Genomic DNA, 25,450 nt, shown 5'->3' with positions numbered 1-25,450 from the left:
ACTTGCCAAAATCCTCTCTTCTCTAAACTAATGGAAGTACAGCAGCCCTATCTACTTTTGCTTGCAAAGAGGACAGGTAGTTAACAGTCATTATTGCCAAAAGTCAGACCTTCTGTTCTACCCCAACCACTTCTATGAATCATGCACAACCTCAAAGTAGGGATGCACCAGCAATAAATCATTGTCTACAAGACAGGAACTTAAAAATGGTTGCCAATTCTCAATCTCAGAAGAAAATAATAGTGTACAACCCCCTTAGGGAACGTCAGATAGAAATGAGTGATGCGATTCCCAGACATAACTGTGTTTCTGACTCCACCCAAAACCTCGCCAATCATACCTGTCGAAAGAGTCTGTTGCTACTTTGTAGAGGTAAATAAAGAGTTTGCTGCAATGCCTTAACGTGGGTGACACCGAATCCATGGCTATGAGGTCATCTTCCAACAGTCTTTGAAAGGGCTGAGTGTTTGAGGGGAAGATATTAAAAGGGCTTATTTTCCTGGAGTCTGAGAAGCAGCCAAGTAACCTCACAGCATCGGCCAACTTTTCGTACTGGATCTCCGTTCTGAAGAAGTGTGAGTTGGCTGGCTCATAGCGCATTGCTGCAGTCAAGGTACAGAGCACAGTGTGGAGCAGCTCAAACACTTGGTTCTGGTTCACTTTCTCCCAGCCATTCTTAGGTGGAGAACACAAGGATCTTTCCATGGCAACAAGTAAAGATGTGACATACACAAATCCACCAACTTTTCTGAAAACCGTTCTCGTGCGATGACTCTCTTTCAGCACGGACAGCAGGGCCTACACGGATATTTAAACAAGACAGAACAAACAGGATGTCATGGAGGTCAATTGTTCTAAACACTGCAGTGACAAAGGCTTCCGAGATTAATTTGAAGCGTATGCACACAGAGAAGTTTTTAAATTTCCCCAAACAGTGAGTAAAAGTCAGCCTTGCCTCATCAATACAAACAGCTTTTTCGAGTGATGAACTTGTATTGTTGAATCAGCTTCAAGATTCAACAGAAATACAAATTCTCTCTCTCTCTCTCTCTCTCTCTCTCTCTCTCTCTCTCTCTCTCTCTCACACACACACACACACACACACACACACACAACCTCTACAATGAATGCAAAAACCAGGCTGAAGGAAGCTTTTAATTTTAATAACAATTGTGAAAAAGTAAAACAGTTGCAGTTCTGTGAACCATCCCAAGTTGTGGACTGAAAGAAAATGAAATATGAAAGCTGTCCAGAACTGCAACAACGGTGGAAAATGGCTGCAAGTCAGTTCTGCTGACTGTCAGAATCTTAATTGCGGAATCACTTAAGCAAAAAAAGATGTTGGCTAAGTGAATTCTCGAAGGTTCATAAATGTGAATTATATTTTACAGAGAAGTTGAAAGAAGTGGATTTCTTATTTATTTGAGAATTATTATTTTCCCCTCAAATAACTTTTCAGTATTTATTTTCATTTTCATTTGTGTTGCCTGAGTACATGAATAAGATCAGTTCAATTTATCTGCCCCCACAAAAAAAGAAAATTTGAGATCAATGATGTGAAGTGAGATATAATTGCGTCTGAAACAGTAATTTAATGAGAAGTGTTAAAACATCCATACATTTTTCATTAATGTACTTACCCTTAATATGTCAGTCTTCAACTGTAATTCTGTAGGTGGAGCAGAGTGCATTAACCCCAAGAGAGTCCCCATGTCATCGTCGCCACTTGGTGATAACACCAACTGCTGGATTATCATCAGTGCATGTTGCCTGCATTGTGGATATTTTACTATGTTATGTACACACCTTGCTCCACCAAACTCCCTGAAAATGCCTACAATGAAAACAAAGACAGTGGAATAGGTATGATGTCACCAGGTAGATCTAGGCAGTACTGTCTAATGAACCACACTGGCACAAATGCTTGCAATTTCTGGGATCTCGGAGATGACTGAAAACATTTAAAACTGGATATAAAGGGTCTTACTTAGCTTGCCACTCAGGCGGATAAGCACTAAATAGCTGTAATACAAGCAAACAGAAAATAGGATCTGCATGTTCTTGGTAATTCTGCAACTTCATTCAGGCTTGAGATATTCCACAGTGCAAATATTTATTATTTGTTTAATACATTTATACAGTACATTCTATATCCTCTTAAATCCAATATGTGCCTTCGCAGCTTACAAAAGTTAAAACCATGCAATAATTAAACTGCCAGAAACCTAAATATAACCTAACAGCATATAAAAGCAGAAACAACAATCACAGCTTAAAATAATCAAGGTGCTCAAGGTGCCTGGTGCCTTGAAGTTATGGGCTGGTATCAGGCAAATATCCTCAAGGAGGACATTCCATAAATGGGGTGCTGCCTTCCAAAAAAAGACTTCTCTTATTAAAAGGCAATTTTCTTGTAGCAGATGGTAGCTGAAAGCAGGGAATCTGCCAATGATCTCACTATGCAGGTAGGTACGGGTGATGGTATTCCCTTATGTGCTTGGTCCCAATCCATTTAGGGCTTTGAATTTGAACTCTAACTGAATAATCAGTCCAGGAAGTCTCTTTAAAAAAACCCCAAACTGGGAAGATGTGATCAGAGTAAGCAGCACCGGTTAAAACTCCAGAAGCCAACAGATACTGACAGACCAGTTTCAACTACATGCCCCTGTCCTACCAGACTCTATTTCAGCTTCATTCCAAAGTTCTACCCCAGCCTTTGACAATCTGGCGACATCCTATGTTTTTGACTACAACTCCCATTAGCCCCAGCAAAGATGGCCATTTTATTCCAGTGACGTGTCCAGTTTTGCCCTATCTCTTCTTGCCCTTGTGCAAGCACTTGGCCGCACCTTAGAAGATAGTATTTCAAAACTAGAACTGAATGAGCTCAGGTGAGCTCATGCACACTCTCAAAACACATCCATGAAAGGGGAAAGGAGAAATGTTGAAGCAATTACAGTGGTACCTCCCATCTACGAACAGTCCTCCTAATGAACTTTTGGGCCAACAAACTCCGCAAAACCGGAAGTAGGTGTTCTGGCCAGCGAACTTTGCCCCGGAAAATGAATGAATGGAAGCCAAACAGGGGAAGGGTGCTGGCAGCAGGAGGCTCCATTAGGAAAAGCGCGCCTAAGGTTAAGGATGTTCCGGCTTAAGAATGGACATCCGGAACGAATTAAGTTCGTAGACGGAGGTACCACTGTATTTCAGGCATGGACAAAGATCATGATCCATGATAAGGTCATGTTTTGTCAGGGAACAGAAGCTGTTAGACTGCAGTAACATGCCAGAAAACATATTCCTCCTGTTGTCAAGGCCAGGCTAATACAACCCTACCCCACACTAAGAAGCAACCATTTATAGGAAAAGGTTATTGATTTAATTTTTGATAGACTGCGGTTATCAGGAGATGCAGGTGAAAGTAATAATTCATCACTAAATATATTTTATTCAAATAAATGCATCTTAAAACTACAAATTCAAATATATGAAAGGCACCATTCTAGAATAATCTTATCCTCTGCTAAGGGAAATTCAATCAAATTAAACAAATTCAGTATTCTATTAATGTATGCTCCTTCCAAGAAGGTCAAAAAACCTGCTTGACACAGCATTTCCACATCTAAACAGATTACATAACTCTATATTGGTCTTTATGATTTAAGTGCATTTCAAGGGCAGCTATCAGCGTTAAGAGACATAGGTTCATTTGTTGTAACAACCATTTGCCAAATACCTGCATTTGTGTTCGATCCTTGAAGCAGTACTGTCAAGGTCTCCATAACCAGCAAAGCAAGCTGCTTTTGGTCTTCAAATGAACTGTTGTTTCTTGAGTCCCCTAGAAAACAATTTCAAAAAGCTACAATGAAAGAAAATGCAGTGTATATATGCCCATGCTATTACCAAACTTCTCATTAATTCAGAGTATCGCTCCTATATTATATGTGCTGGCTGGTGTACAACGATCACTTTAAAAAAATGCGTAATCATGGAACAGCAGAAGAAGGGGGCGTTCTGCTTTGGTACACTGAGCCTGCTTATACTTCGCATCCAGTGTGAAGTATTGGGATACAACTCAGAGACAAGTCTATAGTGCATCGATATGTCACTCATGTGCATTTTAGTTTCAAATCTAAGTGAGAATTTAAAAGGTTCTAGCAGTTGGTTTACTCTTGTAAGCAATACCAATGTCTCATGAGATTCTGCTGAAACCCGAATGCCTCCTTTGAGGAGAATTCGAAAGGTGGTTTTGGAGGAGGGCTGATGATTTGAGGAATAAGAGAAATCTGAACGTACATAGGTTTTATGGGCAATAGCATATCTTTTTGCAAAGTAATGCAAGATAGGTAAGTGTCAGGGAACTGCCATCAGAACGAGAGGAAGAGGAGGGGCTCCACGACGATGCTGGAGAGGGGCCAAGTAGGGAGAGAGGCAGGTCTCCCGTTGGGGAAGAAAATCAGCGCGACACCAGGGATGGAGGGGGGCCAATGGGGGAAGCGGAGAGCAGGCTCAGAGACTCTTCACTGGACACCAGCGGAGAGAGCACAGGTCCTCCGCTACCCACGCCCACCCTGCGCAGAAGGCTTCCGCGCAGGGAGGCTAGGAGGAGACTGGGCGTCAAACAACTTTTATGTTGGAAAAGGTTGAAGAAACGCCCACTGTCGGATTCTGCCAGCGACTGAACAGCCACGAAGTGAGGGGCTGTCCAGCCAGGAAAGGTTTAACCAGGCCACCTAGCCAGGAGTGGCGGCAACTTACGCACGAGCAACCCCATAACCATTACAGTAAGCATTTCCAATAGTACAAAAAGAGGTGATAAAAAAAGAACAAGATAAAAGCAGGATTTGAAAGAAACCTTGGTCAGGGGTGGGCAAAGAGGAGAAGATAATTACCTTGATCATTCAGAGCCTGTGTAGGCTCTTTCAGAAGAGCTGCATACTTATGTAAAAGGTTCACCATCACCTCCAGGAGTCCCACCTCCCTGAAGACGTCCTTAAAGATGTAGTCATGCCGTGTGAACTTAAGTAGTGTCTTCATTGCAATGATGCTACATGGGTAAGAGGCGCTGGATTTTAAGAGGATGCTGACGCTGATCAGTTCTTTGCAAGGTATGTAATTCAAGCTAAACACAACAAACTCAAGCATCTCAAAGTATTTGGCCTGTACTTCTGGAAGCTTGGAAATTTTCTCTGCAAACTGGGACAAAGTGTGCTGGGATTCCAAGATGAAATAGTTGGCATTGTCGGCAATGTAGATATTTAAGATGGCATCAAGGATAATCTGTGCAAGGTAGCTGGTTTTTGCCTTCAGGAAAGCATTCTGTAGGACAGAAAAGGCTTGGATATTCCTCACATTGTGACCTACAACAGGAAGAAGGGAAACTTTACAGATCTTTACATAAAGATTATTCTTCAAGCATACAGTTCGTCACACTTTATTCTCTAATGCAAATAACTGCATATGAACAGAGCCTGCAGATGAAAATGGGGTAGTAGTGGAGACTCCTCTTTTTTAAGAATAGCCACACCATTCCCAGAGGGGGAGTGGACAGGAGGCAGCCCCCATGATAATTCGGATGTTTTGGAGGGCTCTAGTGGCAAAGAATGGTGGGAAAGAACATAATGTATTGCTCTTACATAGTATGGTATCCTATGTAGGCTGGGAATGGACAGATCCAATCAATAACATCATCATTGTATTGTATTTTACAGTGCTAAGCAATATAACATAGTAACTGAATATCACTTTATGGGTTGCCTCAAGAAGCAAAGGTGAGCTTGTGGTAAAGTAGAGGGTCAAGTTGCTCACACTACATTATGGACCGGAGGTCTGAGAAAGTTTCTGATCCTTCCAAATTCTACACTGTTAAGAATCTGAGATCACCATCAATTCCAGATCAAGCCACTGCAAGCAAATCCAGGACTCTTAAATGTCAGATTAAATTTTGCATGTAAGGGACATTTTAAAAAGAAGAGAAAGCTCACCTTTGCCTGCAGGTTGTGGGACGGCAAATCCAGGCAACAGAAAAGGTGCCCCCGTAGTAACACCAGTTGGCTTTAATTCATTGACACCATATGTTGTTAATGAGGTTATCAAATTCACCAAGTCCTTCAGAGCATCCTTAGATTCTGCTTCTTTTGCTTGTTCTAACCTGCAGGGATGAAATGCACACTCATCTCAAAACAAGGCCACTCATTCATTCAAATCAAAATTTGGAGCATTCTTTTAAAAATCACATCCAATTTCATGTGTTCACCATAAAACTTAGTTCTTACTTAAAATAATAACCTACAATAGCCAACACTACACCACATCATAAGATTAATTACTAGACCAGCAAGACTCAAACCAAAACCTGAAAATAAAATGTAGTTTCAATTTGTGACATACTCCTCCTTGCATTGTAACTTATAAGAAGCTACTGAATTGGTGGCATTCAATTTTTCAGCTCCAAAAATGATATGTGAACACAGATCTTGCTAGGATGAAAATTGCATTTGAAGCAATAAAATAAAATTGCAAACCTGGTTTGCATACCTGAGTAAGAGATCAAAGAGGAAGTTGTATCCTTGCCATATCCTAAAATCATCTAAGAGTGTTTGGGAGACATCACTGGAATCTTTGAGGAAGCAAGAAAGACCAGCAAACATCTCAACTATTTCTAAGGGAGAAAGGTCATCCGATTGTTGCATGTTTTGAACACATGTTGACAGGCATTCTTTTTCTGTAAAGACAATAAAACCCCCCAGCATTTTTCATATTATACAAAAATTACCAAGCACAAGTGTTCTCATACAACATGATTATCGACTAGTTGGTATCAATCCATTTTCAAGAATGATCTTATCTAAGAGCTCTTATCTAAGAGCTATTTCACACATTGCAAGAAAATAAAAAGAGATGGTTGGGACACCTATATTATACATGTCTAGGAAATGTACAAAATGGGAACTTTGACATCTGCACATGTTCTACAAACATTTGCAAAGCTCACACTATACTAGAGCAGATGTGCAATTTCCCCTTTCACCATGTTACACAGAACCACAAATCACATCCACTTCTTGCCATTTGTCAGGATGTGCAAAATAACTCACAAATAAGAACCTCAATCGTATCTCTTAAGAAAGCACATTTTCTTCACTATGCATCTTTGAGTGTCTGACTATATCTTGCAAAATGTGAAAACTGGCAAGATAAAATGATTGTTATATTATTATATTATATTATATTATATTATATTATATTATATTATATTATAGGTCAAGACTGGCCCGTACAGGCAGGGGTACCTTTACCTTTACCTTTACCTTTATAGGTAAAGGGACCCCTGACCGTTAGGTCCAGTCATGTACAACTCTGGGGTTGCGGTCCTCATACTGCTTTATTGGCCGAGGGAGCCGGCGTATAGCTTCCGGGTCATGTGGCCAGCATGACTATGCCGCTTCTGGCGAACCAGAGCAGTGCATGGAAACATATTGAAAAAGAAACCCCCCTGAACACTCTACCCAACATTTGAACAGAGTTCCAAGCATAAGCACCAGTGGCCAACCATTCTGGCTAAGAAAGTAACCATGCAATTTACCCTGCCCATGACATCTCTGGTACTATTACTCCCAGAGCGACATAAGACGAGGCCAAATCAAAGGCAACCATGCCATACGCATATTGAATACAAGAACTCCACAAACAAATACATACAGAAATAGCAGGAATGTCCTAGCATAAGTGCAATTTGCACTTTAAAAGATAATGGCTTCTGACTGTGTTACTTATCAGAAGGAAAACTGCTGTGTGTGTGTAGCTCCTTATCACTTGAAGAGTCTACATTTGGGAAAATGGAAAGCCTTGGATAATCTGAATGCGTTTATTTGCAACAAGTGTGCTCTTATTTAAAGCATGAATATAATTTGGGTGCCATATATCAATGTTACAGCAGAACTAAATTACAATTCCTGGACTTTATTTTAAGCATGAGTGGATGTATTTGAACAGAACTCTGCATGGTATACTAACTACAAAACTATAATGGCATAAGGCAGTGGCATAATTCCCTTCAATCTGTTACAAATGTTCCACGGAAGAGACAGGAAGCAGTAAAACAGAAGCAACTACCCAGAGCTGTCTCTGCAAGAATCTAATGCTCTATTACATGTAGATAAGGAACAGGAACTACTCTTGGGAGCTTTCAACATCAGTGGAAGTGGCAAGCCCACAATCATTCATGTAAGAAACAACTGTGCATTTTGCTAGCCAGTAAGGTAAAGGTAAAGGTACCCCTGCCCGTACGGGCCAGTCGTGTCCGACTCTGGGGTTGTGCGCTCATCTCACTCTATAGGCCGGGAGCCAGCGCTGTCCGCAGACACTTCCGGGTCACGTGGCCAGCGTGACAAAGCTGCATCTGGTGAGCCAGAGCCGCACACGGAAACGCCGTTTACCTTCCCGCTAGTAAGCGGTCCCTATTTATCTACTTGCACCCGAAGGTGCTTTCGAACTGCTAGGTTGGCAGGCGCTGGGACCGAACGATGGGAGCGCACCCCGCCGCAGGGATTCGAACCGCTGACCTTTCGATCGGCAAGTCCTAGGCGCTGAGGCTTTAACCCACAGCGCCACCCGTGTTATATAGTATGCTAGCCAATACTGAGGTACAAAAAATAGGTTCTTCTTCCTACAATCCCTTTTACGTCATCGTTACTACCAGTTTAAACCAAATGCAGTTTCCCCAGCATGTACACAATATGCAGTTGTTCAATGTGCTCTGCTGGTTTCCTGAAAGCACATCATCTATTTCTGTCACCTTGTTCAAGCAACAGAAATAGGAGGGTTTATGAAACATCTGGTGGGATGGCAATAAATGCCAGGCATGTCACAAAGGGGACAGCAGGTTTGATGGCCCTGATTCAGAGTTAGGCCCGTCCTATAATTTTTTCAGTCGCATCCCCACTGTTTTCAGGATAGGCACCTCAGTTATGTCCACATGAGTTAACACATCAATATTCCTATTTCACAAATGAGAATTTAAAATTAGGGATTAAGACCAGAGCGTGGTCACCCAGACAGAGAGAGAGAATCTAGCGATGATAGAAATTATTACATGACTATATTGAGAGAAAAACAAAATCACAATACAGCACCAAGATATACCAACCGTGAATGTATTTCACTACATTGACACTAAGGCCATGACGTGATATGGTCATTAGGACTTCGCCTGCACTCTTTCTCCAAGGCAGGTTATAGGGAGGGCACCATGAGGTTATTGCACTGAATAGAAGCTGAAGATCATCCTTTTGAGCAAGTTCTTCCGCCGGGGACACAAAACTGCAGAGTTTCACCAAGATCTGAAACAAAAGGCCATTATAGGAAGCTCATATAATTGCTACCAAAAGCATTCTGTGTATTGTAGTTTTCATTTAAGCTGTGGAGAAAGTAGGCAGATTTAAGCAACTCCTTGGAATCAGTTCAGTGCAACTATATTAATTTTCCAAATGCCACCGTGCACTTATGGAAGTTTCTCTCATCAGTAACCAGCTTTATTTTTTTAAAAAATAAAAAATAAAATTTGGGGGTTTTTTGCAACATACAAAAACATATAGACACCAAAAAAAACAGGTAGGTAACAGAGAAAAAGTAATATAGAATAGCAGGATAATATAACACCTTGATTTGACCTAGGAGTTGTAGAGTGTATAAACGTCAGTGTAAAAGAATTCAATGCAACAACCTTTCTTCCCAATGCATCCTTTAGGAGATGAAACAGAATTTGAAATGTAGTATTGAGGTTACAACTCATTTACCTGCACAAACACTTTCTGCAATAGCGTTCTACGTTCTGCTAGAGGCAGCTCATTCTGGGCTCCTCCAGCCACCTCAGGCACATGTGGAAGGTCAAAAAACAGATAGAGACATTTCACAAGCGTGGAAGGCACTGACATAGTCGTCATGCAGTCCACTGTTTTCTGAGGGCAGAAAAAGAGTGGAGACAAAATGTTAGCGTAGCATTCCTAGCACAATGCAGTTTGTTCTGAATTCCACCTACTCTGTTAGAAATTACCCAGCTATATAGCTTCTAGAACCTTTAGGTGGAAGTCATAGAATACTATTCTTGAAGCAAGTTACTCTGAAAATTTTCAAAAGAAAAAACCATTCTCATTATCAAAAAAGGAAAGCTTTTAGCAACATCGATAAACTGTGCACACACAGAGAGAGACAGAGGAACAAGCTGAGCAGCCCCATCCCATTTCCCAAGTGCAAAAAGAGCTTCAATCCAAGAAAGAGTACCAATGGGAGAAGCTTAGTGCACTTCTAACTAGCTGGAGAATACACACAGAGCATCATTTTTCCCCTCAATGGAGCACTCTGGCACCTGTTTCATTCATCATATTTTAGTTTTTTTTCTTCCCTTAGAGGAGAGTACGACAGAAGGCAATGGGAATGGGATGATCTAGACTGAAATAGGGGCCCACTTGAGGTATGCTATGCTCACCCTGCTTCTGCTGGTTGTAATTTGAGTAGGAGAAATCACACAGTAGAGCACTCTTGTCCTGAATGCTCACCCCATCTCATCTTGAGATGGGGTATACAAGAGATGGTATACAAAGTCCATCAAAACCTAGTGCACCAAGTCTGCCCTATTATCTTAAAAATTGCAAAGAACCCAACAAGCCCCTGCACCATTGCGTTAGAAATTGCACACAATGATAAACGAGCTTCTCCCAGTTTGACGTTAAGATCTGCACACCTCCTGGGTATGTAACATTGAGGTAATATTTTGAGTCGTACTTGTACTCTCCCACCATAGCCAGATTCTACACCTAGAAGCTTCCCTTTCTTCTTTGTACCTACAAGGTAAAATGCATGAACTGATCATATCTCATCTACGCTACTAAAGCCTCCTCTTTGCTGTCTTTTAGCCTACCATCTCAGGCTAAAATCATTAATGCCTTTGCCAAAATAATCCTCCCCCCCCCAAATAATAATAATCACTATGATCATGTATAGATTATATTCATTAATCACTGGCCATTTTCCAGAATGTGTTCTCTTGCCTAGTCTGTTGAAGAACTCCCAACACCAGCACTAGCTTTCCCTGTCACATGCTACTCGCTGAAGCTCAGTGAATATTATTCCACCTTTGCTGTCTACGCCAGCTTTCACCTTCCATGCATGACGACGCTCTAGCCCCAAGCTTTGGAGCTCTGACATGCTATATAGAGTATGCAGTTTCATGTGTGCAATATTTTCACATATATACATATTTCCTAAAATGAATGGTGTGGCCTAAAGCTATGTGCACATAAGAAACAACAGAGGATTCTAGATCAGACCATAACTTTTTAACCTCCAACCTACAGAGATGCCTAACAGGACTTTACAAGGTCTTCTTCTTTTTATCAGTGGATGACTTTACTCACAACTGCTTAGAAAAATGGCAAACAATATACATCTCTTGCGTTTCAAAATCCTCATTTGCTAAACACAAATACCTCTAAGAGTATTTATAGGTACATGCTACACAGTACCAGATTCTGTTCATGCATAACTAACCTGTCCAGATGAAGCTAACAAGTTAATTGTAGTAAGCAACATCCAACCTCTACTGGCTTCTTCACTCTGATTGATCTCCAGAAACTGGACTATGGCACGACTTGCAGCCTCTGAAGTTAATTAAAAAAAACAACAACAACAGAAGATAAGCAAACACAATGTTAAAACCAGTTTCTACTTATACATTATTAAAGCCAGTTTCTACTTATACTATATATCGGCAAATTGTTCCTTCTCATGTTCCAGCTGCTTAAAAACTCCCATCTTGAATACAGTTTTGCTATGAAGTGCACAATCAGCATGAAGACAATCAAGACTCACTTTCCTTTCATGTCTAATTACATGCTTGTCCCATTCATACTTTGATGAAGGCAGGTGAGAATCATTTACTATCTTCAGTGACAGCCAAGAGTCAGTCATCTCCCGAAGAACGTTGTTATGTGAATATTCAACTTCTGATTGGACAAAGATAAACTAGGTGCTATGGTATGAATTTACCTGTAGACTTGTTAGAGGCTCTCCGCCGAATTTCAGTCACCATCAGTCGTGACACTTGTGTTGTAAACTGAAGGAGATCTGAGAATTTTTCTATCATTGTACTAGGGGGTGCATTTCCAAATACCTGCAGATAAGAAAATACTATGAACACCACAGAATTTATGGCAGGATTCAACGAAAGTGACCCGTCAGTGGAAGCCCTGCGGAAGGACTTCTGCAAGTGCAACAGAGCTTCTTGCCACCTCTTGCACCTCCCAAAACTGGCTTGAGGGGTGTTGTGAGAATCCCTGGAACAGCAAGGGAGGAGAGGGGGCACCATTCCATCAATATGCTGGTAGAACGATAGTACAGTCTCCCCTAGAAAATAATTTTTTGCAGACATACAAGTCCAGTCACCTCTTTAAATTGGAGCATTAGATGTTTAGGGTACAAAGTCATTGAACAGAACTTTGATTGTTGAATACCCTCCCCTCAGAGATGCAGTTGGGCTTCTCCCTTGTATACAATTCGACACTGGGTCTCAAGAAACACCTTCTTGCCACAGACCTTTAGGGGTGTTAGACGTCACATGCAGCTTAATACAATAAAACCATGCAACATTCAAGTGAACAAAAGCCCACGGCATGACTGCTGGAACTGCATGTTGGAGGGGTGAGGGAGGGGTCTGTATCTGTGGGTCACAGGAAGAAAGAGAGCTGTTTTGCACTGGCTCTGACCCCTGGTCCATCTAGCTCAGTACAATGACTGGCAGCCGGACTCTAGGGTTGCTGGCAGGAGTCTTTTCCCAGTCTAGCTCAAGCGTACACAGCGCAGAGAGAGCTTTTAAGCTCTCTGCCTTGCTGGGGGTATATGTGTGTTTAAGGCAGGGGTAGGCAACCCGTGGGCCGGATGTGGCCCAATCGCCTTCTCAATCCGGCCCACGGATGGTCCGGGAATCAGCCTGTCCTTTTATTTAAAATGCATCTCTGGGTTATTTGTGGGGCCTGCCTAGTGTTTTTACATGAGTAGAATGTGTGCTTTTATTTAAAATGCATCTCTGGGTTATTTGTGGGGCATATGAATTCATTCATTCCCCCCCCCAAAAAAAAATAGTCCAGCCCATCACATGGTCTGAGGGACGGTGGACCGGCCCACGACTGAAAAAGGTTGCTGACCCCTGGTTTAAGGTCTACTCAGGATGCCGGTTCCGGAACGGTAATGATGCCCATGTGGGGGCAGTCCAAGTATACACAGAACCCTTGGAATTGAACCCCTGGGTAAGATGCGATTTATGAGTTTACTCCTGTGTAAGAGGCGATGTCATGATTTACTCATAACATTAGAAAGTAGCCACGTCTAGTCAAGCTCTGCCTGGCAAGAATTCTAAAAGCTTCCCTGGAGAAAGGCAGAGGAAACAGCAAGCGAATATATACAGAAGTAGGAGCCATTAGCTGCCCTTCTCTGTGTGTGTATTATCTGCTTAGCAGACAGTTCTTCTTACTCCTTGGCTTCCAAAATTTCTAGACAAAGGCAACACTAAGCTACACATGCTTACATTTCACACAATTATTATTACTTGATTATTTATTAATTCATGAATTGCCTTTGACACACATCCCAAAGTGATTTACAAACACACCATAGGAATTTTTATATGGGGAAGTTTTTAATGTTTTATGTCATACTGTGTTTTAATTTGTTGGAAGCTGCCCAGAGTGGCTGGGGTAACCCAGTCAGATGGACGGCATATAAATTATTATTATTATAGCTAAAAATAGTTTTGAAAACAGTACAATAAACAAGTAAAGGTAAGTTTAGAAAATACAGAATGAACACCTAATGAGTGTATCTTGTATGGTCTACAGCTCGGCAATACTACTGCTCCACTTTCCCAGATTTCTAAGCATCTGAGAAAAGGTAATTTTGCTGGTGTTACTATCTTGGTTAGAGACCATGCATTCACGGGTGCCATACAGCACATATGTAATGCCACCACTGTACAGTTCCTTGCCATATAAATCTGCTAAGTTCAAGGAATGCACTATTACTGTTAGTGTATGAAGTTCAAAATGGCATACCTGAAGGACCACCCTGTCCCTTATACACTGGCCAGCATACAGTGGTACCTCGGGTTACAGATGGTTCAGGTTACAAACTCCGCTAACCCAGAAATAGTATCACGGGTTAAGGACTTTGCTTCAGGATGAGAACAGAAATCGTGTGGCGGTGGTGGCAGCGGGAGGCCCCATTAGCTAAAGTGGTACCTCGGGTTAAGAACAGTTTCAGGTTAAGAACGAATTAAGTTCTTAACCAAAGGTACCACTGTATTGAGATCATCTGGGGAAGGTCTCCTGACTATCTCTTCGATACCATGTGTTTGTTTCTGTGGAAACTAAAGCATTTTTAGCTTAGTGGCACCAGTGCTTTGGAACACTGCCCCTATTGAAATCAGACAGATACCTACAATTCTGATATTTCATGACCTGCTGAAAAGTTTAGCTTGCTAAGCATTTTTAGAGAATCAGGTTGATTCAGTGTAGGTAATTTGTTCTATACTTTATGATTTTATCATTTTATTATTAGCTCCTAACTTTATAATTAGTTTATTGTATACTACCACAATAATTTTTAATGAGTTGGCAGGTTATAAATACTCTTATAAATAACATGAATTATGTCTCATTTAGTTTGGTCCTATGCATATGTAGGGAGTGCAAAGACCTAGGGGGTATACTGAAGATTAAGGCTGCAGTCCTATACCCACTTGCTTCTAAGTAAACCCCGTCAACTTCAATGGGACTCACTTCTGCCACTTATCCCACTCCCTTGTGTTCCTGCATCCTTGCTCCATTCAAGGATCATTCACTGTCCTGTCATAATGCCTAATAAAACATATTATCCCTCACTGGAAGAATCCGCGACCAGAAAGAAGAGGAATATCAAGAAGATTGGAAGAAATGTAAAGACTATTTGAATAAATATTGTAATATTAAAAATTAGAAATTACTTGAAAGTACCAATTAGGCCTAGGATTAAATTAAGATTTAATTAAATAAATGAGATCTATAATGTTAAGAAAAGTTAATAAATTTGATTATAATTAGAATATTGTTTTTTGAATAATGATATTGGAAAACTCCCCTTCATGGATCATTGCCTTGCCGTGGTGAAGGGGCTTGAATAACTCAGAGAAGCTATGAGCTATGCCGTGCAGGGCCACCCAAGATGGACAGGTCATAGTGGAGAGTTTTGAGCAAATGTGATCCACCTGGAGCAGGAACCGGCAAGCCACTCCAGTATCCCTGCCAAGAAAACTCCATGGACAAAGGCAACAGGCATATAAAAGTTATGATGCTGGAAGATGAGCCCCTCAGGTCAGAAGGCGTCCAACATGCTACTGAGGAAGAGCGGAGGACAAGTACAAGTAGATCCAGAGCTGATGAAGCGGCCGGGCCAAAGCCCAAAGGACGCTCAGTTGCGGATATGCCTGGAAGCGAAAGGAAAGTCCAATGCTGTAAAGAAAAATATTGCATAGGAACCTGGAATGTAAGAACCATGAACCTGGGTAAGTTGGATGTGGTCAAAAATGAGATGGCAAGAATAAATATTGACATCCTGGGCATCAGTGAACTAAAATGGACGGGAATGGGCGAATTCAGTTCGGATGACCATCATATCTACTACTGTGGGCAAGAATCCCGTAAAAGAAATGGAGTGGCCCTCATAGTCAACAAAAGAGTGGCGAAAGCTGTACTGAGATGCAATCTCAAAAATGATAGAATGATCTCAATACGAATCCAAGGCAGACCTTTTAACATCACAGCAATCCAAGTTTATGCACCAACCACTGGTGCTGAAGAAACTGAAATTGACCAATTCTATGAAGACTTACAACACCTTATAGAAATGACACCAAAGAAGGATGTTCTTCTCATTATAGGGGATTGGAATGCTAAAGTAGGGAGTCAAGAGATAAAAGGAACAACTGGCAAGTTTGGCCTGGGAATTCAAAACGAAGCAGGGCAAAGGCTAATAGAGTTCTGCCAAGAGAACAAGCTGGTCATCACAAACACTCTTTTCCAACAACACAAGAGACGACTCTACACATGGACATCACCAGATGGGCAGCATCGAAATCAGATTGATTATATTCTCTGCAGCCAAAGATGGAGAAGCTCTATACAGTCAGCAAAAACAAGACCTGGAGCTGACTGTGGCTCAGATCATCAGCTTCTTATAGCAAAATTCAAGCTTAAACTGAAGAAAGTAGGAAAAACCACTGGGCCGGTAAGATACAATCTAAGTCAAATCCCTTATGAATACACAGTGGAAGTGAGGAACAGGTTTAAGGATTTAGATTTGGTGGGATGGGAGACTACCTAAAACTTTTTTTGAAATGACAGATAACATGGACTTGATTGACATTTGGAGAACAAGAAACCCTCTGGAGAGAGAGGGAACTTTTTTCTCTGAAGCAAAAATGACCTGGACCAGAATCAACCAAATTTGGGTAACTAGTGGGATGGCATCTAAGATAAAAAAAGTGGAAATCTGCCCAAAGACTTGCTCCGACCATAACGCTGTAAAGATGGAAATGAACATAACAACAGCTGGTTCCTTCAGATGGAGGATGAATGACTCCCTATTCAGAGATGAGGAGGTGTATAGAAAGGCCCAGAAAACCATTAAGGACTACTTTGAAATAAATCTGAAAACAGAGGTGGAGAAAAGAATAATTTGGGACGCAAGTAAAGCCGTCATGAGAGGATTTCTGATACAGCAGAATACTTTAAAAAAGAAGAGACAGAATGAAAAGAAAGATAAGATTCTGGAAAAAATAAAAGAAGGTGAAAAGAAATTGAGATCAAAGCCAAAGTCTCATGAAATTCTAAGAGAGATAAAGTTTTACCAGAGACAATATATGGAATTGATGAATCAGGAGATAGAATGGAAAATAAAGCAAATGAGACAAAAGACATTTGAATCGGCAGATAAATGTGGGAAACTTCTGGCATGGCAACTGAAGAAGAGACAAAAGTTGAATATGGTTACAAGCTTAGAGGTTGAAGGAAAGAACATTTGTAGGCCAAATGAGATCAGAAACTGCTTTCAGAGCTATTTCAGAAAACTTTATGCACAAGGGCCGGTGGAGGAAAAAGAGATGGAAGAATTTATTAAAAAATATGGATTACAAAAAAGATCTGAACAAAGTAAAGTGATTTTAAACCAGAAAATAACTGAGCAAGAAATAGAGGGAGCCATTCAAAATATGAAACTGGGAAAGTCTCCAGGACCAGACGGCTTGACTTCTAGATACTACAAAGCTCTGAAAGACTGGTTGATTCAACCGTTTAAGGAAGTCTGTAATGAAATTTTAGAGGGGAAGAAGGCACCTGAATCGTGGAAAGAAGCATATATTACACTTATACCAAAATCTGAGACTGAAAAGAACCAAATTAAGAACTACCGCCCCATATCACTGCTTAACGTGGATTATAAAATTTTTGCAGACATTTTGGCAAAAAGACTGAAGAGGGTTTTGGTGGGTGAGATCCATAAAGACCAAGCTGGCTTTCTCCCGGGAAGACATCTATCTGATAATGTGAGAAATATAATAGACATTATCGAGTTACTTGAGAACAATATTAATACTAAGGCAGTATTAATATTTGTGGACGCGGAGAAAGCCTTTGACAATATCTCTTGGAGTTTTATGAAAAAGAATCTCAAAGGAATGGGGGTAGGCCAAGGTTTTGAGAATGGTATAGGTGCAATCTATTCTGAACAAAAAGCAAAACTAATTGTAAATAACGTGGTTACTGAAGAAATTGCTATTGAAAAAGGGACACGACAGGGGTGCCCAATATCCCCATTACTTTTCATAACTGTTCTGGAGGTGCTATTAAATATCATTAGAGGGGACCAGCTGGTAAAAGGGATTCAGGTCGGAGCTAAACAATATAAGTTGAAAGCGTTCGCAGATGATTTAGTTTTAACTTTGCAAGAGCCAGACACTAGTACGAAAAGAGTTTTGGAGATAATACAAATTTTTGGTCGAGTAGCAGGATTCAAGTTAAATAAACAAAAAACAAAGGTATTGGGAAAGAATTTAACAGTGGAGGAAAGAGAGAAGTTTCAGAGTGAAACTGGATTAATGGTAGCAAATAAAGTGAAATATCTAGGGGTTAACTTAACAACTAAGAATGTGAACTTATTTAAAGATAACTATGAGAAATGTTGGTTAGAAATTAAGAAAGATTTGGAAATATGGTCAAACCTGAAACTTTCCTTGTTAGGCCGAATTGCTGTTATTAAGATGAATGTTTTGCCAAGAATGTTATTTTTGTTTCAAACATTGCAGATTGTGGACAGAATGGACTGTTTCAAGAAGTGGCAGAAAGATATATCGAGATTTGTCTGGCAGGGCAAAAAACCCAGAATAAAATTTAAGATATTAACTGATGCAAAAGAAAGAGGGGGGTTTGCCCTGCCGGACCTAAAACTGTACTATGAAGCAGCAGCTTTTTGCTGGCTGAAAGATTGGCTACTTCTTGAGAACACAGACATTTTGGACTTGGAAGGGTTTAATAATAGGTTTGGCTGGCACGCTTATATATGGTATGACAAGGTAAAAATTCATAAAAGTTTCAAAAACCATATTATTAGGAAGGCACTATACAATGTTTGGATTCGTTATAAAGATTTGTTGGAAAATAAAACCCCTAGGTGGTTGTCACCAATGGAGGCTAAGGAAGTTAAAAAACTTAACATGGAATCTAAATGGCCAAAATATTGGGAAATTGTAGAACAAGAAGGTGGAAATGTGAAATTACAGAGTTATGAGAAATTGAAGTTTAAAGTAAGAGACTGGCTGCATTATTATCAGATAAATGAAGTTTTTAAACAGGACAGGAAAATCGGCTTTCAGGTGGAGAAATCAAAGTTAGAAACAGAATTGTTAGAACCCAATACTAAGAATTTGTCAAGAATGTACAATTTGCTGCTGAAATGGAATACACAGGATGAAACGGTTAAATCAGCTATGATTAAATGGGCACAGGACATTGGTCATGACATTATGTTTGCTGATTGGGAACAGTTATGGACCACCGGTATAAAGTTCACGGCATGTAATGCCTTAAGAGAGAATATTATGAAAATGATTTATAGGTGGTACATGACCCCAGTCAAGCTTGCAAAAATTTACCATTTGCCCAATAACAAATGTTGGAAATGTAATGAAACTGAAGGTACTTTTTATCACCTTTGGTGGACGTGCCCGAGGATTAAGGCCTTCTGGGAAATGATATATAATGAAATTAAGAAGGTGCTTAAGTGTACCTTTTACAAAAAACCAGAGGCTTTTCTCCTGGGCATAGTAGGCCAATTGGTGCTAAAGAAAGATAGGACGTTTTTTATGTATGCTACAACAGCAGCAAGAGTGCTACTAGCAAAGTATTGGAAGGCACAAGAATTACCCACACTGGAAGAGTGGCAGACGAAGGTGATCGACTATATGGGACTGGCAGAGATGACGAGCAGAATCCGTGACCAAGGGAAAGAGACGGTGGATGAAGAATGGAAGAAATTTAAACTTTATCTTAAAAATTTTTGTAAAATTAGTGAGTGTTAAAATGTCATGGTTAAAGCATAGCAGATTTGCAGCGATAAATGATTGGATAAGAGGAAAGAAAAGGGTTAAAGAAAGGAATTAATAACTAATTTTGACCAGGGGTTGCTGAAAAAAATTTAAAACAGGGATGCAGAAAAGGGAGGCATGGGGAAGTCGCTGAAATTGGGTATATGAAAAAATTTATGAAATTATACATGTTTATATGTTTGTTTGTTAATGTTCGTTGTTTGTATTGTTTTATATTATATGTTGAAAAACCAATAAAAATTTTATTTAAAAAAAAAAGGATTTAGATTTGGTGGACAGAGTGCCTGAAGAACTATGGATGGAGGCTCGTAACATTATACAGGAGGCAGCAACTAAAACCATCCCAGTGAAAAGGAAATGCAAGAAAGCAAAGTGGCTGTCCAACGAGGCCTTACAAATAGCGGGGGAGAGAAGGCAAGCAAAATGCGAGGGAGATAGTGAAAGATACAGGAAATTGAATGCAGAATTCCAAAAAATAGCAAGAAGAGACAAGAAGGCCTTCTTAAACGAGCAATGCAAAGAAATAGAGGAAAACAACAGAATGGGAAGAACCAGAGATCTGTTCAAGAAAATTGGAGATATGAAAGGAACATTTCGTACAAAGATTACCATAATAAAAGACAAAAGTGGAAAGGACCTAACAGAAGCAGAAGACATCAAGAAGAGGTGGCATGAATACACAGAGGAATTATACCAGAAAGATATGGATGTCTCGTACACCCCAGGTAGTGTGGTTGCTGACCTTGAGCCAGACATCCTGGAGAGTGAAGTCAAATGGGCCTTAGAAAGCACTGCTAATAACAAGGCCAGTGGAAGTGATGATATTCCAGCTGAACTATTTAAAATTTTAAATGATGATGCTGTCAAGGTGCTACACTCAATATGCCAGCAAATTTGGAAAATGCAGCAGTGGCCAGAGGATTGGAGAAGATCAGTCTACATCCCAATCCCTAAGAAGGGCAGTGCCAAAGAATGCTCCAACTACCACACAATTGCACTTATTTCACACGCTAGCAAGGTTATGCTTAAAATTCTATAAGGCAGGCTTAAGCAGTATGTGGACCGAGAACTCCCAGAAGTACAAGCTGGATTTGGAAGGGGCAGAGGAACCAGAGACCAAATTGCAAACATGCGCTGGATTATGGAGAAAGCTAGAGAGTTCCAGAAAGACATCTACTTCTGCTTCATTGACTATGCAAAAGCCTTTGACTGTGTCGACCACAGCAAACTATGGCAAGTTCTTAAAGAAATGGGAGTGCCTGATCACCTTATCTGTCTCCTGAGAAATCTCTATGTGGGACAAGAAGCTACAGTTAGAACTGGATATGGAACAACTGATTGGTTCAAAATTGGGAAAGGAGTACGGCAAGGCTGTATATTGTCTCCCTGGTTATTTAACTTATATGCAGAATTCATCATGCGAAAGGCTGGGCTGGATGAATCCCAAGCCGGAATTAAGATTGCTGGAAGAAATATCAACAACCTCAGATATGCAGATGACACAACCCTGATGGCAGAAAGTGAGGAGGAATTAAATAACCTTTTATTGAGGGTGAAAGAGGAGAGCGCAAAATATGGTCTGAAGCTCAACATCAAAAAAACGAAGATCATGGCCACTGGTCCCATCACCTCCTGGCAAATAGAAGGGGAAGAAATGGAGGCAGTGAGAGATTTTACTTTTTTGGGCTCCATGATAACTGCAGATGGAGACAGCAGTCACGAAATTAAAAGACGCCTGCTCCTTGGCAGAAAGGCGATGGCAACCCTAGACAGCACCTTAAAAAGCAGAGACATCACGTTGCCAAGAAAGGTCCGTATTGTTAAAGCCATGGTTTTCCCAGTAGTGATGTATGGAAGTGAGAGCTGGACCATCAAGAAGGCTGATCGCCGAAGAATTGATGCTTTTGAATTATGGTGCTGGAGGAGACTCTTGAGAGTCCCATGGACTGCAAGAAGTATCCATTCTTAAGGAAATCAGCCCTGAGTGCTCACTGGAAGGACAGATCATGAAGTTGAGGCTCCAATACTTTGGCCACCTCGTGAGAAGAGAAGACTCCCTGGAAAAGACCCTGATATTGGGAAAGATGGAGGGCACAAGGAGAAGGGGACGACAGAGGACGAGATGGTTGGACAGTGTTCTCGAAGTTACAAACATGAGCCTGACGAAACTGCGGGAGGCAGTAGAAGACAGGAGTGCCTGGCGTGCTCTGGTCCATGGGGTCACGAAGAGTCGGACACGACTAAACGACTAAACAACAACAACATTGGAAAACTGCTACATCCAGTTACAAGGAAATTCAGATGGGAAGGATTAGAGGAAGTCAAGCAATATGTTTATGAGGCTGGAATTTTAACTAATTAATCAATTCGTATCAATTTCTTTGTTGTTATTTGTTGTATTTGTTTTATTTCTCTCTTGTTCTTTTTATTTTTGTTTCATTTGTTTTACAGTATGTGTTATATGTGTAAGAAACTTAATAAACATTATTGGAAAAAATAAAATAAAACGTATTATCCAGTAAAACCTGCAGCTGGACTTGGTTATACTTGGTGGTTGTGGAAAATACATTCCATATAGCTAAGAACAAAAAAAAACTTTACAGGAACCAACAAATACACATGTTCCTACACTTACACTAAGGCTGTCTATGGCTTTTGATCATGCACCACTCAGAGAAAACCAATATACTGAACAGCAAAATGTAATAAATACACCACAGTAATTTGGAAAATAACTTTGTTATAACAGAAGCAACCACCTAGATCTGTCTGAAACATGATCCAACAAAAATGGAAGCCTGGGCTTTGAAATAGTCTTCCTCCTCCTCACTCATTTGCAGCCTGCAAGATGCTCCCGGGGAGGAAGGGCACGCTTATTTTCCATATTTCATCATATTGATCTTCTCTATCTTTAAATCAAAAGCACTTTGCTGCAGTTCTTACAGTAAGAGAGTAAACACATGCCATATATTTGCAGCTAATCACTTAAGAAACTTTGAGGCTTTTATTTTTTAATAAAAACAAAAAACCCGCAAGCCTATCATTTCAGCACCCTCATACTATGCACACAATTATGCCACTCTTCAGGAACATTAAAATGCATCATTAAGTATTCGGGATTGTGCAAGTAAAGCAGTGACAAGAAAACACAACACGTTATGAACCAAAGCATTGTTTACTGGCAGAGACCTTTTCAGTACAATGTCCACATTTTACACTTACACACACACACACACAAATCCTTGCCGCTTTAGCTCATTGCTATTCAATCCAAAATCACCCCATACAGCACCCAACTGTATGAAAGGCTCTGTCAGAGAAAAATAATCTACGGTTACATAAATGGAATGGTTTTAGAAGAGTTCAGAAACACAACAATTTTACTAAAGAGGCAACATGGATTGTTTGATGACAAGCCTCCTGAGACCTTTCCACACATTACGCAGTTTGACAAGGACCCAGTTCACATGTAACATGAAGGTAAACAATACCCATGTGTGAATGAGCAAGAAAAAAAACCAGAACAGCTTTAGTCCTTCTCCATTCCTGCAACTGCCATGCTACCCGGAGCTACGCCATTGTTTGGCTCAGCATTACGTCTTAGCCAAAGTTCAGGATTTGTCTCCCCACAGTAAAACCACAAGTGGCAAGCCACAAACAGGTTTTTTTTAATGAAGATTATGAATAAATTGACAATGAAACCAAAGTTAATATCAACAACATGCTGCTCAGTAAACCAGTCCTTTCCTGTACAACGTTCTGTGGATTAATCTTCAAACTCATATTTGGTGTCCTTAAAGAGGAAAACCCAAACAGTAATCCTTAATTTCAAATTTGCTCTCCTAAGAAGATGTATGCAGAAAGTTAACGGGCTGCATGAGCAAATATTTGGGGTTATGTCCCTAGTAGTTGCAAGAGATACACTTTAATTATTACAGCAGCCAATTAGTATACATGGTCATTCATAAAATACATGAATTATGAAGTTGGAAACTCAATTTAAAATTTATGATTTACATCAGCTTCTTTCCTAGTGGAGCTAAAATGCCCTTGATTTAAAAAGCAAAGCAAAACTCAATCCACCCTGTTACGACAGCCTTATAAATAAATCCACAGACGTTACTAGCCTAAAACAAAAATTACTACTCTGCCAAGGGCTGGTAAGAAGAGAGACAGAGAGATCTACCCTGCTATGGCACTATGGTAGCCCACTCAGTTTCTATGGCACATGCAGAAAGGAAACGGAGCACTGCGATTCTCCTCTGCCATACAGCTCTCACTCAACTACTTAAATATAAGACCTGATCTTATCACAATACATAAACGGCTTCATCTAAGCCTTGTATTTAAGCACTAACCTGGCAGCCCTAGGGACAAGGAACTGCATGCAGATATGTGCATGAAATTCAATGCCAGCAACTGTGGGGCTGCTGCAGGAGGGACTCTTCAGTGGTTGTTACAGGAAACCTTGAACCACATAAACCTGATAAGCAACATACACACACCCATAATCAATACATATTTTTGTAGAAAACTCTTGGGGGGAAATTCCGAACTGTATTCAGGACTATTACAAAGGAGCTAAGACTTGTGACCAAGATTCGATACAAAATCCATTCCTGGGGGAAAACTGGTCATAGTATTTAAGCTGACTTTCATATTTAAAGTGGCCCAGGTGGTGCAGACAATCTATGATTAGGATTTGTAAGCAAAATCTGGATGATCATGGATGCTGAAGCAGTTTGTTTCCAGGTTGGCAGTGGGTTGGACTAAATGACCTCTGAGGTACCTTCCACCTCTATTATTTGAGGATTTGATTTAGGTTCAAAAGGTTCAACCCCAATTCAGAAACAGTGATGACTTAAATTTCATTCATTCTCAGCCCAGTATCTGTCCCACACACCCACTTTCAAATTCTCTGAATTCATGGGAAAACTCAAATCTACTAAAAAATCATGACAGACATTGCTATAAGATCACTTCCACATATAATTTGTCCTGGACGTAACAAACTTGGAGGTGGCCACTGGGGAATTTTGATCCAAGCGTAAGGAAGATAAGTTGTTATGGCTGCAGAGGCAGGCAATGTACACATTGTGATATTACACTGATTTAGATGCAGAGAAGGCAAAAACTGGCATTCCATTACTTAACTTTAATCCATTCCCTCCTGCCCTTCTCCCTACCCCATGCTCTCCATGTACCATTAAAAAAAAATCACCTTGTTTAGAACCAATAAGCAGATCTGAATTCAGATGGGCTTACCCTATTAAAAACGGGGAGCATCATGTAAAGCTTCTCTTCCTGTTCTTTCTGGGTCATGTGCCGAGGTGGATGACACAATTCCGTGAAGAGTCGACGCAGATGCATCAAGCCAAGAGCATTATCCTGAGGGCTACATTCCTCCTGCCGGGGTCGACCCATTATCCTTTTCACCATATTCATCTTTGCTGGTTTCTGAAAGACCCCTTTTATTCTGTTCGGGGGGGGGGACAGAATAACAGAATTTGAAAAAAATGCAAACTAGACAAGAAAACAACAGCAACACACTTAGTTATAATTTATGTGTGCTCAAAAATAAAGAGGGGGAGGAGAGGAAGAATCTGGATCATCATTATATACTGAAGTCAGCTACATATACATCAGGGGCGTCCAACTTCCAAGAGTCTGCGATCTACTCACAGTATTAAAAAACCGGCAGTGACCTACCCATTTGTCAGAGTTGTTGAGCTTTTTTATTATTTATTTTTTTGGGCCATTTTGCTG

General features: G+C 40.5%; 1 protein-coding gene across 5 annotated transcripts in view; it reads right to left on the bottom strand.

The window, feature by feature from the left end:
* WDFY3 (WD repeat and FYVE domain containing 3) overlaps positions 1–25,450 on the bottom strand; it is a 132,098-nt gene that overhangs the window by 82,701 nt on the left and 23,947 nt on the right. For all 5 annotated transcript variants that reach the window (XM_053404180.1, XM_053404176.1, XM_053404178.1 and 2 more), the window contains exons 2-12: positions 24,950–25,160; positions 12,046–12,169; positions 11,548–11,657; positions 9,798–9,959; positions 9,149–9,341; positions 6,538–6,724; positions 5,985–6,151; positions 4,893–5,360; positions 3,737–3,838; positions 1,641–1,834; positions 341–798 (exon numbers count right to left, since the gene is read on the bottom strand). In XM_053404180.1, coding sequence (XP_053260155.1) covers positions 341–798; positions 1,641–1,834; positions 3,737–3,838; positions 4,893–5,360; positions 5,985–6,151; positions 6,538–6,724; positions 9,149–9,341; positions 9,798–9,959; positions 11,548–11,657; positions 12,046–12,169; positions 24,950–25,129 — 2,345 coding nt within the window. In that variant the 5' untranslated portion in view covers positions 25,130–25,160. The remainder of the gene's footprint in view (positions 1–340; positions 799–1,640; positions 1,835–3,736; positions 3,839–4,892; positions 5,361–5,984; positions 6,152–6,537; positions 6,725–9,148; positions 9,342–9,797; positions 9,960–11,547; positions 11,658–12,045; positions 12,170–24,949; positions 25,161–25,450) is intronic.

The sequence above is a fragment of the Podarcis raffonei genome, chromosome 9 (genome assembly GCF_027172205.1).
Source record: "Podarcis raffonei isolate rPodRaf1 chromosome 9, rPodRaf1.pri, whole genome shotgun sequence".
NCBI lineage: Eukaryota > Metazoa > Chordata > Lepidosauria > Squamata > Lacertidae > Podarcis > Podarcis raffonei.
This window is presented reverse-complemented; position numbering and strand designations above follow the sequence as displayed.